Source organism: Cherax quadricarinatus, chromosome 11, assembly GCF_038502225.1.
Source record: "Cherax quadricarinatus isolate ZL_2023a chromosome 11, ASM3850222v1, whole genome shotgun sequence".
NCBI classification, from domain to species: Eukaryota; Metazoa; Arthropoda; class Malacostraca; order Decapoda; family Parastacidae; genus Cherax; species Cherax quadricarinatus.
Genome location: NC_091302.1, coordinates 47,879,491 through 47,892,816, shown reverse-complemented (window position 1 = coordinate 47,892,816; position 13,326 = coordinate 47,879,491). Strand labels below are relative to the sequence as shown.

The 13,326-nt window shown below is 48.5% G+C and overlaps 2 protein-coding genes across 2 annotated transcripts in view; both read left to right on the top strand.

Moving 5' to 3' along the window:
• Positions 1-6,044, top strand: part of LOC138852540 (uncharacterized) — a 46,272-nt gene extending 40,228 nt beyond the window's left edge. The window contains exon 3 of the mRNA XM_070083866.1: positions 5,807-6,044. Coding sequence (XP_069939967.1) covers positions 5,807-6,044 — 238 coding nt within the window. The remainder of the gene's footprint in view (positions 1-5,806) is intronic.
• Positions 6,045-12,145: 6,101 nt separating this feature from the next.
• The window catches only part of LOC128687451 (hemicentin-2-like), a 128,030-nt gene continuing 126,849 nt past the window's right edge, over positions 12,146-13,326 (top strand). The window contains exon 1 of the mRNA XM_070084196.1: positions 12,146-12,335. Coding sequence (XP_069940297.1) covers positions 12,245-12,335 — 91 coding nt within the window. The 5' untranslated portion in view covers positions 12,146-12,244. The remainder of the gene's footprint in view (positions 12,336-13,326) is intronic.

Sequence of the window (13,326 nt, the reverse complement as noted above, 5' to 3'; positions counted from 1 at the left end):
CACCTGGTCCACACACCCCCTACCTTTCCTAAAGCCTCCTTGTTCATCTGCTATCCTATTCTCCGTCTTACTCTTAATTCTTTCAATAATAACTCTACCATACACTTTACCAGGTATACTCAGCAGACTTATCCCCCTATAATTTTTGCACTCTCTTTTATCCCCTTTGCCTTTATATATATATATATATATATACATATATATATATATATATATATATATATATATATATATATATATATATATATATATATATATATATATATATAAAAGGTGCAAACATGAATACATTGGTACAATATATCAAAGATTATGAATCTCCTTCAGCTCCTCTGAAGCTGGACGTGAGCCCAGTATGCAGCAAGCATTTCCCCTCTGGATGGCCACGCTGAGGCGCTGGAACATGAAAGTGGCCGCCCTCGGATGTTTAGTGGTGTCAATGAGTCTGGAACCCAGTTCCTGAGGAAACGTGTGGCGTTCTTCCCCATGATCCCAAGGTCTCTGATCCCACTGGGACAAATTAATACTGATGGCTTATGTCTCTGTACTTGCTTTCTTGTACTCCTCCCTGTGATCAGTGGCTCCTCGCTCTTGCCCAACACTGTGACGGATGTAGGTGTCAGCCAGCATCGACGCACAAGTATAATCCCATGCTAAAAGCTTGCTATTCTTCCAAGGATAGACAGTGATCCCGTCAGGGCGGTTTGCGGGATGGTGAGTATGGCTGGATGCTAGGGATTGTGGCTCTCTCTCTCTCTCTCTCAGCTGGGCACCCAGCTGTAGCAAGGCTCCTCTTTATGACGTCGTTGACTTCATTGTGTCTTGCATGCCAGTCCTTGGTTGTGGAGCAATTTAGATCATGTAGACTATATTGGTTGGCTCGCGCATCGTCGCAAATACACGCATATTCAGTGTGAAGTGAAGCAGTGCCGCGGAAAGCCACTGCAGTAACAAGGGTCGGTAGGTCGAGGCGTGTTCTCATTGCCGAAATGGAAACTGTTTAGAAGAAGTCGTCAGAGTGAGGTGAGCTAACAGGTTGGAGATGGGCAGTATTCCTGGGGAATGATGCAGCCCTGAGCAAACTGTCATGCACCTCTTCAGCAATGGGGCCATCTCACTGAACTATTTGTACGCCAGTGTTGCACTAGGTTTTGGTGCTTGAGCAGCAAGAGTCTCTGATTCTGTCATGGGACTGTAGCTAAGATCCTGTACTCCTGCTGAAACACTAAGGGTGTCTGGAAGAATTTGTTTTATTAACTCGTCTGATGCTATGAAGAATGATGAAAAAAATGGTAGAATAATATGGGAAGATTTTCGTATTCCAGCCCCCTCAAGCTTGACTGGCAGTGAGGCCTGCAACCACTGTCCATCTTCAAGGGAAAGATTCAATACACTCTCTAACATGGTCTTTAGGAGGAAGTCATATTCCATGAGTTTTGAATTGTAGAAGGCTGGAGAGCATCTCAAGAAGTAGGTAAGTTTTGGGATGGACAGGCACCTGGTGAGTAGGTAGAAGGCATCATGTGTATCAGTGTCTTTCATTCTGCCTTCCATCATCCAGAGGTCTGAGATTTTTTTTTTCTAGAATCAGATGAATATCATTGGACCCAAGAGGAGCTGGATCGATGGTTTCATGCTTCTCGCAAAACAGTAGTAATATCCTCAATAATCTGCGGATTAATAGAACTATTTAGCATTTGGTATGGTTTAAAGATAGACCTAGGCTCTCTCCCATGTCTTTTATTTTTCTGATGTCCTATAGGAGAGATGCTGGAGTGCCAGCTAGGGTACCATCATCCAAGAACTAGATATTGAGATCGCTGGACAGTGTTGTGTTTCTGTGACTTCTGTGACCGTCACACGAGTCAATTTCATAGTCCCTGAACAGTAATTTAGAAGTCCCACTGTAACACAATTGTATGAAAGGATAGAGGGGAGGCAAATGTCTGGAAACTGCGCAGAGTGCAGCAGCCCTTCCGACTAAGTTAAAAGCGATAGCAAAGTCCAAATTGATCAAGGCTATTTGATCTAACATGTTGCTGATGTATACTCGTGCTGCATGGGCAGCTGCTTCACAGCCTTGTTGAACACCAAAACCAAGCAGTGTTGGGTTCAGCACTGCGGCAGCCTCTCGACTCAACATTTTCACTGCAGCCTCCACAACAGAGCTCCAAAGGATGTTACCCACATCAATGGTCCTGATTTCTCCCTCCTTTTTCCAGAGGGTACATAGTGTTTGTTTGTATGTATATATTCATACATTTCCCCTCTCAATATAAATTATATTTTTATTTAATAAAATTCGAAGCACTTCGCACACTATATTTTAATTGCTACATGCATAACACCGTGAAAAAAATATTATGCATTTCTTTTGCCTTAAAACTGTAGAGATTTTTTTATCTTTCTCTCCTCATATATTGCTATAGAAATATATATATATATATATATATATATATATATATATATATATATATATATATATATATATATATATATATATATATATATGTTATATGATTTGTATTTTAGCTACAACAACGCAAGATTAAATTCTGTTATTAAATTGATTTCTTGCAGAACTATGATTATTATTATTATTATTATTATTATTATTATTATTATTATTATTATTATTATTATTATTATTATTATTATTATTATTATTATTATTATATACTACCTTGATTTACGCTTCATTTACATAATGTTTCTTCAACATAAAAATCTTTTTGAACATTTTCGCCAAAAATCTTTGTCCTGGTTTATTATAAATGTTGCCAACACACTTATCTTATATTAAAAAAATACACTGTACATAATTTTGCAAAGGTTGTTTAGCCGCTTCGTTTTAAAGCTCTTTGATATAGCTCTTGTGAAGAGGGAGGGAGGGAAGAGGAAGAAGGAGAAGAAGAAGAGGAGGAAGAGGAAGAAGAAAACACAGATATGGTAGCAAGTTATTCAGCGGTGACTTCCCGTCCTTCAGAGGACTGGCTCCCTGCGTCTCCTGAAGGTGAGACCTCCCTCGGTGTTTACACCGAGCGTCTCCCTCGGTGGGAAGCCAAAAACAATGGTTCTTATGGGCCGTAGGAAGCAGCTGCTCCCACAAACATCACCTGAAGCGCACCTGCGTTGACACAAATGTCCCCAGACCAAGGACCCTACACGCTCCCACGTTGGCGTTCAGGGGGAAGGGGACGACGCAGCAAATGTTGAATGTGTTCAGTTGTACCTCTGGTAATGTCCAGGGGATATTTGGCAGTACAGAGTGAGTGCGGTGATGTGCTTCGTGCGGCATGTTGCCGGATTTGTGGGAAAACGAGTGTGTGTGTGTGAGTGTTTGTCTCTTGCAAATGTGTTTGTGTCGTGGCTTAATCGTGTTTGTGGTAGTTAAGAGACAGATTTTGAGGTCTAGGAGGGAAGAGTGAGGCTTACTCTGGCCTCTGGTTGGACCTCCTCGTCATAGCTGCTTCTGGATCTTTGTGTGGAGTCCAAGTTCATCTTCACACTGTCTTGGTACACTCAGGCTCGCCCAGTGCCTTCATACGTTCATGTGGTCCGTAATATTTTCCTCCATGTAGCACAGTATATTTCTCTGGCTCATATTGTGCTCTTCTGGTTCATACTGTGTTCACTAACAAGCATCACAATACCTATGAAAGGTGTGTATTTCCGCGTATCATACACACTGTGATCGTGTCTCCTCTGCTTCTTCGACATTCTGGGGGACATGAGAGTGAGCTCTCTTAATGAGTCTTCCCTCTCCACGCTTCCTGACCTTCAGAACCACTCCCCTGGCAAAGCTTACGAAGTTACTAACGTCTGATATGCTGATGATTCTATGCTGATCCCTGCACTCCTCTATTGATTTTACGCACATATACTGTGTTCTGACTGCCTGACTCCTCATACATCAAGATAACTTTACACACACACACACACACACACACACACACACACACACACACACACACACAAATAAACAAAATATATTCTAGATACATCGTCAATGTTATTGTTCCATATTAATCAGGGTAGAAGCTCAGTTTTATGGCCATTTTCCATGTTCTTGGATTAAACCTGACCTCACAGCCTCCCTCGCTCACACAAATCAAACACGAATATGCCCCTACGATTTTTTCTCCCACCAAGAAAATTTTGTGACAAAATTGTGGCTATTAAGTCTGGTCGAAGTTTTGGAACAGATAAGAATTTTTTTTACACTCGTGGGTCTTTGGGCTCTTTATGAATCTTTATATATATATATATATATATATATATATATATATATATATATATATATATATATATATTTATATATATATATATATATATATATATATATATATATATATATATATATATATATATATATATATATATATATATATGTATGTATATATATATATACTCGAAAGGGGTTTCCTGAGGTTCTTGGAGGCCTGAGTGATGAACTGTAATCTTGTGAAATGTTAACTGTGGGACTCTCAACTTCGTCTTGGAAACAACAGCCAAGAGAAGCTACAGCTGACTGGACAAGCTTCTCCCAGGGGCAACGTTCCCCTCTCTGTAGAGCTTTATCCAGTGATGACTGTGTAGAGCTTTATTAAGTTATTACGAATCATTTCTGCCTTCTCGTGATAACACATTTCGTAAGGAAACTACTATTCTGTATAATCATATTGCATTTCGTGAGATGATTGCTACTTTCGTCAGTACTATCAGATGACACATTTCTGAGTTACGTTAGGTAACGTCTAAGTTCCGTTAAGCGAAGTCCAAGTTACATTATATGACATCTGAGTTGTGTTAGGTGACATTTGAGGTCTATGGAAGACGAGGTGAATCATATTCATGTGTGAGGGGAAAAAAAGTGAGTGGTGCACTAAGGAGTCTGTGGAGACAAAGAACGTTATCCTTGGAAGCAAAGAGGGGAATGTATGAGAATATAGTTATACCAACACTCTTATATGGGTGTGGATCATGGGTAGTGAATGTTGCAACAAGGAGAAGGCTGGAGGCAGTGGAGATGTCATGTCTAAAAGCAATGTGTGGTGTGAATATTATGCATAGACTCGATAGCTTAAAGATTAAAAGGTATTGGTGTCTAAAAGTATTATTCAGAGGGCTGAGGAGGGGTTGCTGAGGTGGTTCAGACATTTAGAGAGGAAGGTACAAAATTGAATGACTTGGAGAGCATGTAAATCTGTAATAGAAGGAAGACACGGTAGGAGTCGTCCTAGGAAAAATTGGAGGGACAGTGGGGGGAAGGTTTTGTGTGTGAGGGGCTAGGACTTCCAGCAACCATGCATGAGCATGTTAGGAGAGAGCAGAAGCAAATGTTTTTTTTATGACTTGACGTGCTGTTGGTGTGTGAGCAAAGTAGCATTTATGAAGGGATTCAGGGAAACCGATTAGCCAGACCTGAGTCTTGGAGGTGGGAAGTGCAGTGCCGGCACTGTGAATTAGGGGTGGAGATATGTTGCAGTTTTCGAACTGTAGTGTAGGCACATCTCTGGCAAGACAGTGATGGAGTGAATGATGATGACATTGTTTCTTCTTTTTTGGGCCACCCTGCCTCGGTGGGAAACGGCCGATGTGTTAATAAATAAAAGAAAACTGAGTTACATTAGACGACATCTGAGTTACGACAGGCGACATTTGACTTACGTTAGGCGACATCCGAGTTACGTTAAGCGAAATTTGAGTTACGATAGGCGACGTATGAGTTACGATAGGCTACATCTGTCTTTTAATTAAACTCTTGTAAGGACTGTTTCAGTTTGTTCTGTTACGTCTGCCTCAGCTACGACTCCCGCGGTGTAGAGGGGACGGCAGGAGCGACGGGAGGCCTCCGTCAGCAGTGGGGAGACGAGGAGGCGTGGGGAGAGGAACAGAGGGCGTGGTTCAACACCAGCACCACGCCCGCCCACCTGATGGTGCGGGCGGTGGGCGGGAGGGACGAGGATAGTTACATGTGCACTGTGCACTTCAGAGCTTCACCTTCGTGGTCTCAGAAGATCACCCTCACGGTTCAAGGTTAGTGGTCCAGGACCTGATCCTTCCCTCACGGTTCAAGGTTAGTGGTCCAGGAACTGATCCTTCCCTCACGGTTCAAGGTTAGTGGTCCAGGACCTGATCCTTCCCTCACGGTTCAAGGTTAGTGGTCCAGGACCTGATCCTTCCCTCACGGTCCAAGGTTAGTGGTCCAGGACCTGATCCTTCCCTCACGGTCCAAGGTTAGTGGTCCAGGACCTGATCCTTCCCTCACGGTCCAAGGTTAGTGGTCCAGGACCTGATCCTTCCCTCACGGTTCAAGGTTAGTGGTCCAGGACCTGATCCTTCCCTCACGGTCCAAGGTTAGTGGTCCAGGACCTGATCCTTCCCTCACGGTCCAAGGTTAGTGGTCCAGGACCTGATCCTTCATTCACGGTTCAAGGTTAGTGGTCCAGGACCTGATCCTTCCCTCACGGTCCAAGGTTAGTGGTCCAGGACCTGATCCTTCCCTCACGGTCCAAGGTTAGTGGTCCAGGACCTGATCCTTCCCTCACGGTTCAAGGTTAGTGGTCCAGGACCTGATCCTTCCCTCACGGTCCAAGGTTAGTGGTCCAGGACCTGATCCTTCCCTCACGGTCCAAGGTTAGTGGTCCAGGACCTGATCCTTCCCTCACGGTTCAAGGTTAGTGGTCCAGGACCTGATCCTTCCCTCACGGTCCAAGGTTAGTGGTCCAGGACCTGATCCTTCCCTCACGGTTCAAGGTTAGTGGTCCAGGACCTGATCCTTCCCTCACGGTTCAAGGTTAGTGGTCCAGGACCTGATCCTTCCCTCACGGTTCAAGGTTAGTGGTCCAGGACCTGATCCTTCCCTCACGGTTCAAGGTTAGTGGTCCAGGACCTGATCCTTCCCTCACGGTTCAAGGTTAGTGGTCCAGGACCTGATCCTTCCTTCACAGTCCAAGGTTAGTGGTCCAGGACCTGATCCTTCCTTCACAGTCCAAGGTTAGTGGTCCAGGACCTGATTCTTCCCTCACGGTTCAAGGTTAGTGGTCCAGGGCCTGATCCTTCCCTCACGGTCCAAGGTTAGTGGTCCAGGACCTGATCCTTCCTTCACAGTCCAAGGTTAGTGGTCCAGGACCTGATCCTTCCCTCACGGTCCAAGGTTAGTGGTCCAGGACCTGATCCTTCCCTCACGGTCCAAGGTTAGTGGTCCAGGACCTGATCCTTCCTTCACAGTCCAAGGTTAGTGGTCCAGGACCTGATCCTTCCTTCACAGTCCAAGGTTAGTGGTCCAGGACCTGATCCTTCCCTCACGGTACAAGGTTAGTGTGATCCATGACCTGATCCTTCCTTCACGGTACAAGGTTAGTGTGGTCTAGGACCTGATCCTTCCTTCACGGTACAAGGTAACTGTGATCCAGGACCTGATCCTTCCTTCACAGTACAAGGTTAGTGTGATCCAGGACCTGATCGATCCTTCACGGTACAAGGTTAGTGTGGTCCAGGATCTGATCCTTCCTTCACGGTACAAGGTAACTGTGATCCAGGACCTGATCCTTCCTTCATGGTACAAGGTTAGTGTGATCCAGGACCTGATCCATCCTTCACGGTACAAGGTTAGTGTGGTCCACGACCTGATCCTTCTTTCACGGTACAAGGTTAGTGTGATCCAGGACCTGATCTTTCCCTCACGGTACAAGGTTAGTGTGGTCCAGGACCTGATCCTTCCTTCACGTTACAAGGTTAGTGTGATCCAGGACCTGATCTTTCCCTCGCGGTACAAGGTTAGTGTGGTTCTGGACCTGATCCTTCCCTCAGGGTACAAGGTTAGTGGCCCTGGACCTGATCCTTCCCTCAGGGTACAAGGTTAGTGTTCCTGGACGTGATCCTTCCCTCAGGGTACAAGATTAGTGGCCCTGGACGTGATCCTTCCCTCAGGGTACAAGGTTAGTGGTCCTGGACGTGATCCTTCCCTCAGGGTACAAGGTTAGCGGCCCTGGACGTGATCCTTCCCTTAGGGTACAAGGTTAGTGGTCCTGGACGTGATCCTTTCCTTAGGGTACAAGGTTAGTGGTCCTGGACGTGATCCTTCCCTCAGGGTACAAGGTTAGTGGCCCTGGACGTGATCCTTCCCTTAGGGTACAAGGTTAGCGGCCCTGGACGTGATCCTTCCCTCAGGGTACAAGGTTAGTGGCCCTGGACGTGATCCTTCCCTTAGGGTACAAGGTTAATTGTCCTGGACGTGATCCTTCCCTCAGGGTACAAGGTTAGTGGTCCTGGACGTGATCCTTCCCTCAGGGTACAAGATTAGTGGTCCTGGACGTGATCCTTCCCTCAGGGTACAGGGTTAGTGGTCCTGGGCGTGATCCTTCCCTCAGGATACAAGGTTAGTGGTCCTGGACGTGATCCTTCCCTCAGGGTACAAGATTAGTGGTCCTGGACGTGATCCTTCCCTCAGGGTACAAGGTTAGTGGTCCTGGGCGTGATACTTCCCTCAGGATACAAGGTTAGTGGTCCTGGACGTGATCCTTCCCTCAGGGTACAAGGTTAGTGGTCCTGGACCTGATCCTTCCCTCAGGGTACAAGGTTAGTGGTCCTGGACGTGATCCTTCCCTCAGGGTACAAGGTTAGTGGCCCTGGACGTGATCCTTCCCTCAGGGTACAAGGTTAGTGGTCCTGGACGTGATCCTTCCCTCAGGGTACAAAGTTAGTGGCCCTGGACCTGATCCTTCCCTCAGGGTACAAGGTTAGTGGCCCTGGACGTGATCCTTCCCTCAGGGTACAAGGTTAGTGGTCCTGGACCTGATCCTTCCCTCAGGGTACAAGGTTAGTGGTCCTGGACCTGATCCTTCCCTCAGGGTACAAGGTTAGTGGTCCTGGACGTGATCCTTCCCTCAGGGTACAAGGTTAGTGGCCCTGGACCTGATCCTTCCTTCAGGGTACAAGGTTAGTGGTCCTGGACCTGATCCTTCCCTCAGGGTACAAGGTTAGTGGTCCTGGACCTGATCCTTCCCTCAGGGTACAAGGTTAGTGGTCCTGGACCTGATCCTTCCCTCAGGGTACAAGGTTAGTGGTCCTGGACCTGATCCTTCCCTCAGGGTACAAGGTTAGTGGTCCTGGACCTGATCCTTCCCTCAGGGTACAAGGTTAGTGGTCCTGGACCTGATCCTTCCCTCAGGGTACAAGGTTAGTGGTCCTGGACGTGATCCTTCCCTCATGGTACAAGGTTAGTGGCCCTGGACCTGATCTTTCCCTCAGGGTACAAGGTTAGTGGTCCTGGACCTGATCCTTCCTTCAGGGTACAAGGTTAGTGGTCCTGGACCTGATCCTTCCCTTAGGGTACAAGGTTAGTGGTCCTGGACCTGATCCTTCCCTCAGGGTACAAGGTTAGTGGTCCTGGACCTGATCCTTCCCTCAGGGTACAAGGTTAGTGGTCCTGGACCTGATCCTTCCCTCAGGGTACAAGGTTAGTGGTCCTGGACCTGATCCTTCCCTCAGGGTACAAGGTTAGTGGTCCTGGACGTGATCCTTCCCTCATGGTACAAGGTTAGTGGCCCTGGACCTGATCTTTCCCTCAGGGTACAAGGTTAGTGGTCCTGGACCTGATCCTTCCTTCAGGGTACAAGGTTAGTGGTCCTGGACCTGATCCTTCCCTTAGGGTACAAGGTTAGTGGTCCTGGACCTGATCCTTCCCTCAGGGTACAAGGTTAGTGGTCCTGGACCTGATCCTTCCCTCAGGGTACAAGGTTAGTGGTCCTGGACCTGATCCTTCCCTCAGGGTACAAGGTTAGTGGTCCTGGACCTGATCCTTCCCTCAGGGTACAAGGTTAGTGGTCCTGGACCTGATCCTTCCCTCAGGGTACAAGGTTAGTGGTCCTGGACCTGATCCTTCCCTCAGGGTACAAGGTTAGTGGTCCTGGACCTGATCCTTCCCTCAGGGTACAAGGTTAGTGGTCCTGGACCTGATCCTTCCCTCAGGGTACAAGGTTAGTGGTCCTGGACCTGATCCTTCCCTCAGGGTACAAGGTTAGTGGTCCTGGACCTGATCCTTCCCTCAGGGTACAAGGTTAGTGGTCCTGGACCTGATCCTTCCCTCAGGGTACAAGGTTAGTGGTCCTGGACCTGATCCTTCCCTCAGGGTACAAGGTTAGTGGTCCTGGACCTGATCCTTCCCTCAGGGTACAAGGTTAGTGGTCCTGGACCTGATCCTTCCCTCAGGGTACAAGGTTAGTGGTCCTGGACCTGATCCTTCCCTCAGGGTACAAGGTTAGTGGTCCTGGACCTGATCCTTCCCTCAGGGTACAAGGTTAGTGGTCCTGGACCTGATCCTTCCCTCAGGGTACAAGGTTAGTGGTCCTGGACCTGATCCTTCCCTCAGGGTACAAGGTTAGTGGTCCTGGACCTGATCCTTCCCTCAGGGTACAAGGTTAGTGGTCCTGGACCTGATCCTTCCCTCAGGGTACAAGGTTAGTGGTCCTGGACCTGATCCTTCCCTCAGGGTACAAGGTTAGTGGTCCTGGACCTGATCCTTCCCTCAGGGTACAAGGTTAGTGGTCCTGGACCTGATCCTTCCCTTAGGGTACAAGGTTAGTGGTCCTGGACCTGATCCTTCCCTTAGGGTACAAGGTTAGTGGTCCTGGACCTGATCCTTCCCTCAGGGACGATGTGTAATATGTAATTCTTAGTATGCTAAATATGTGTCTTCTCTGTCTTGCGCCTCCTCCTCCTCTTCCTTTTCTTCCTTCCCTTCCTCTCCCCTCTTCCGTCTCTCCTCCTCCTTCGCATCCTTTGTCTCCCCCTCTTCCTTCTTCCTTCTTCCGTTCCGTTTCTTCTTCATGTTCCTCCTACTCCTCCTCCTGCTCCTCCTACTCCTCCTCCTGCTCCTCCTACTCCTCCTCCTGCTCCTGCTCCTCCTGCTCCTCCTCCTACTCCTGCTCCTCCTGCTCCTCCTCCTACTCCTGCTCCTCCTCCTACTCCTCCTCCTGCTCCTCCTGCTCCTCCTCCTGCTCCTCCTGCTCCTGCTCCTCCTGCTCCTCCTCCTGCTCCTCCTGCTCCTCCTCCTGCTCCTCCTGCTCCTGCTCCTCCTGCTCCTCCTCCTACTCCTCCTGCTCCTCCTGTTCCTCCTTCTACTCCTCCTCCTGCTCCTCCTGCTCCTCCTCCTGCTCCTTCTGCTCCTTCTCCTGCTCCTCCTGCTCCTCCTACTACTCATCCTGCTTCTCCTCCTGCTCCTCCTCCTGCTCCTCCTCCTGCTTCTCCTGCTTCTTCTCCTTCTACTCCTCCTGCTCCTCCTACTCCTCCTACTACTCCTCCTTTACCTTCTCCTCGTGCTGCTCCTCCTCCAGCTTCTGACCATCCTTCTGCTGCTCCTCCTGCTGCTCCTCCTCCTCCTGCTTCTCCTGCTCCTCCTCCTGCTCCTCCTACTCCTCCTCCTCCTCCTCCTCCTCCTCCTCCTCCTCCTCCTCCTCCTCCTCCTCCTCCTGCTCCTCCTACTCCTCCTACTACTCCTTCTCCTTTACCTTCTCCTCGTGCTGCTCCTCCTCCAGCTTCTGACCATCGTTCTGCTGCTCCTCCTGCTGCTCCTCCTCCTCCTGCTCCTCCTGCTTCTCCTGCTGCTGCTGCTTCTCCTCCTCCTGCTACTCCTCCTCCTGCTTCTCCTGCTGCTCCTCCTACTCCTCCTCCTGCTATTCCTCCTCCTGCTCCTCTTCTTACTCCTCCTGCTGCTCCCCCTACTCCTCCTGCTGCTGCTCCTACTTCTCCTGCTTCTCCTGCTGCTCCTCCTCCTGCTGTTCCTCCTCCTGCTCCTCTTCTTACTCCTCCTGCTGCTCCCCCTACTCCTACTCCTCCTGCTGCTGCTCCTACTTCTCCTGCTTCTCCTGCTGCTCCTCCTCCTGCTGTTCCTCCTCCTGCTCCTCTTCTTACTCCTCCTGCTGCTCCCCCTACTCCTCCTGCTGCTGCTCCTACTCCTCCTCCTGCTCCTCCTCCTCCTCCAGCTGCTGATCCTCCTTCTGCTGCTGCTCCTGCTGCTCCTCCTCCTCCTGCTTCTCCTGCTTCTCCTGCTTCTCCTGCTGCTCCTCCTCCTACTCCTCCTGCTGTTCCTCCTCCTGCTCCTCATCTTACTCCTCCTGCTGCTCCTCCTACTCCTCCTGCTGCTCCTCCTACTCCTCCTGCTGCTCCTCCTCCTGCTACTGCAGGAGATAATCTAAGACAATATTCTTCCTGGGTTACAGATCCTGCAGTGTTCCCCAGGATGCAGGATGAGTCAGGACGTCGCTTAGAAGGACCCATCGGTCCTTACGAGGATGGTACCATTCTTACCATCATGTGTCTCAGCGCAGGAGGTTAGTAGCTAGTGTAGTAGTAGTTGTTGTGGTAGTTGTGGTGGTTGTCGTCGAGGTTGTTTTGGCTGTTGTGGTGGTTGTTGTTGTGGTAGTTGTGGTGGTTGTGGTGATAGCTCTGGTGGTTGTTACTGTTGTGGTAGTTGTGGTGGTTCTGGTAGTGGTTGTTGTGGTTATTGTGGTGGTTGTGGTGGTTGTTGTGGTGGTTGTTTTAGGGATTGTTGTGGTGATTGCTCTGGTAGTTGTTGTGGTGATTGTTGTGGTGGTTGTTGTGGTTGTTGTTGTGGTTGTTGTTGTGGTTGTTATGGTGGTTGTTGTGGTTATGGTGGTTGTTGTGGTGGTTATGGTGGTTGTTGTGGTTTTTGTGGTTGTTGTGGTGGTTGTTGTGGTTGTGATGGTTGTTGTGGTTGTTATGGTGGTTGTTATGGTAGTTGTTGTGGTGGTTGTTGTGGTTGTTGTTGTGGTTGTTGTGGTGGTTATGGTGGTTGTTGTGGTGGTTGTGGTGGTTGTTGTGGTTGTTGTTGTGGTTGTTGTGGTGGTTATGGTGATTGTTGTGGTGGTTGTTGTGGTGGTTGTTGTGATGGTTGTTGTGATGGCTGTTGTTGTGGTTGTTGTCGTGGTTGTTGTGGTGGTTGTTTTGTGGTTGTTGTGGTGGTTGTGGTGGTGGTTGTTGTGGTGGTTATTGTGGTCCCTGTTGTATTGGTTGTTGTGGTGGTTGTTGTGGTTGTTGTGGCAGTTGTTGTGGTGGCTGTTGTGGTGGTTGTTGTGGTGGATGTTGTGGCAGTTGTTGTGGTGGTTGTTGTTGTGACTGTTGCGGTGGTTGTTGTGGTGATTGTTGTGGTGGTTGTTGTGGTGGTTGTTGTGGTGGTGGTTGTGGTGGTTGTGGCGGTTGTTGTGGTGGTTGCTGAGGTGACTGTTGTGGTGGTTGTTGCGGTGGTTGTTGTGGTGATTGTGATGGTGGTTGTTGTGGTGGTTGTGGTGGTTGTTGTGGTCG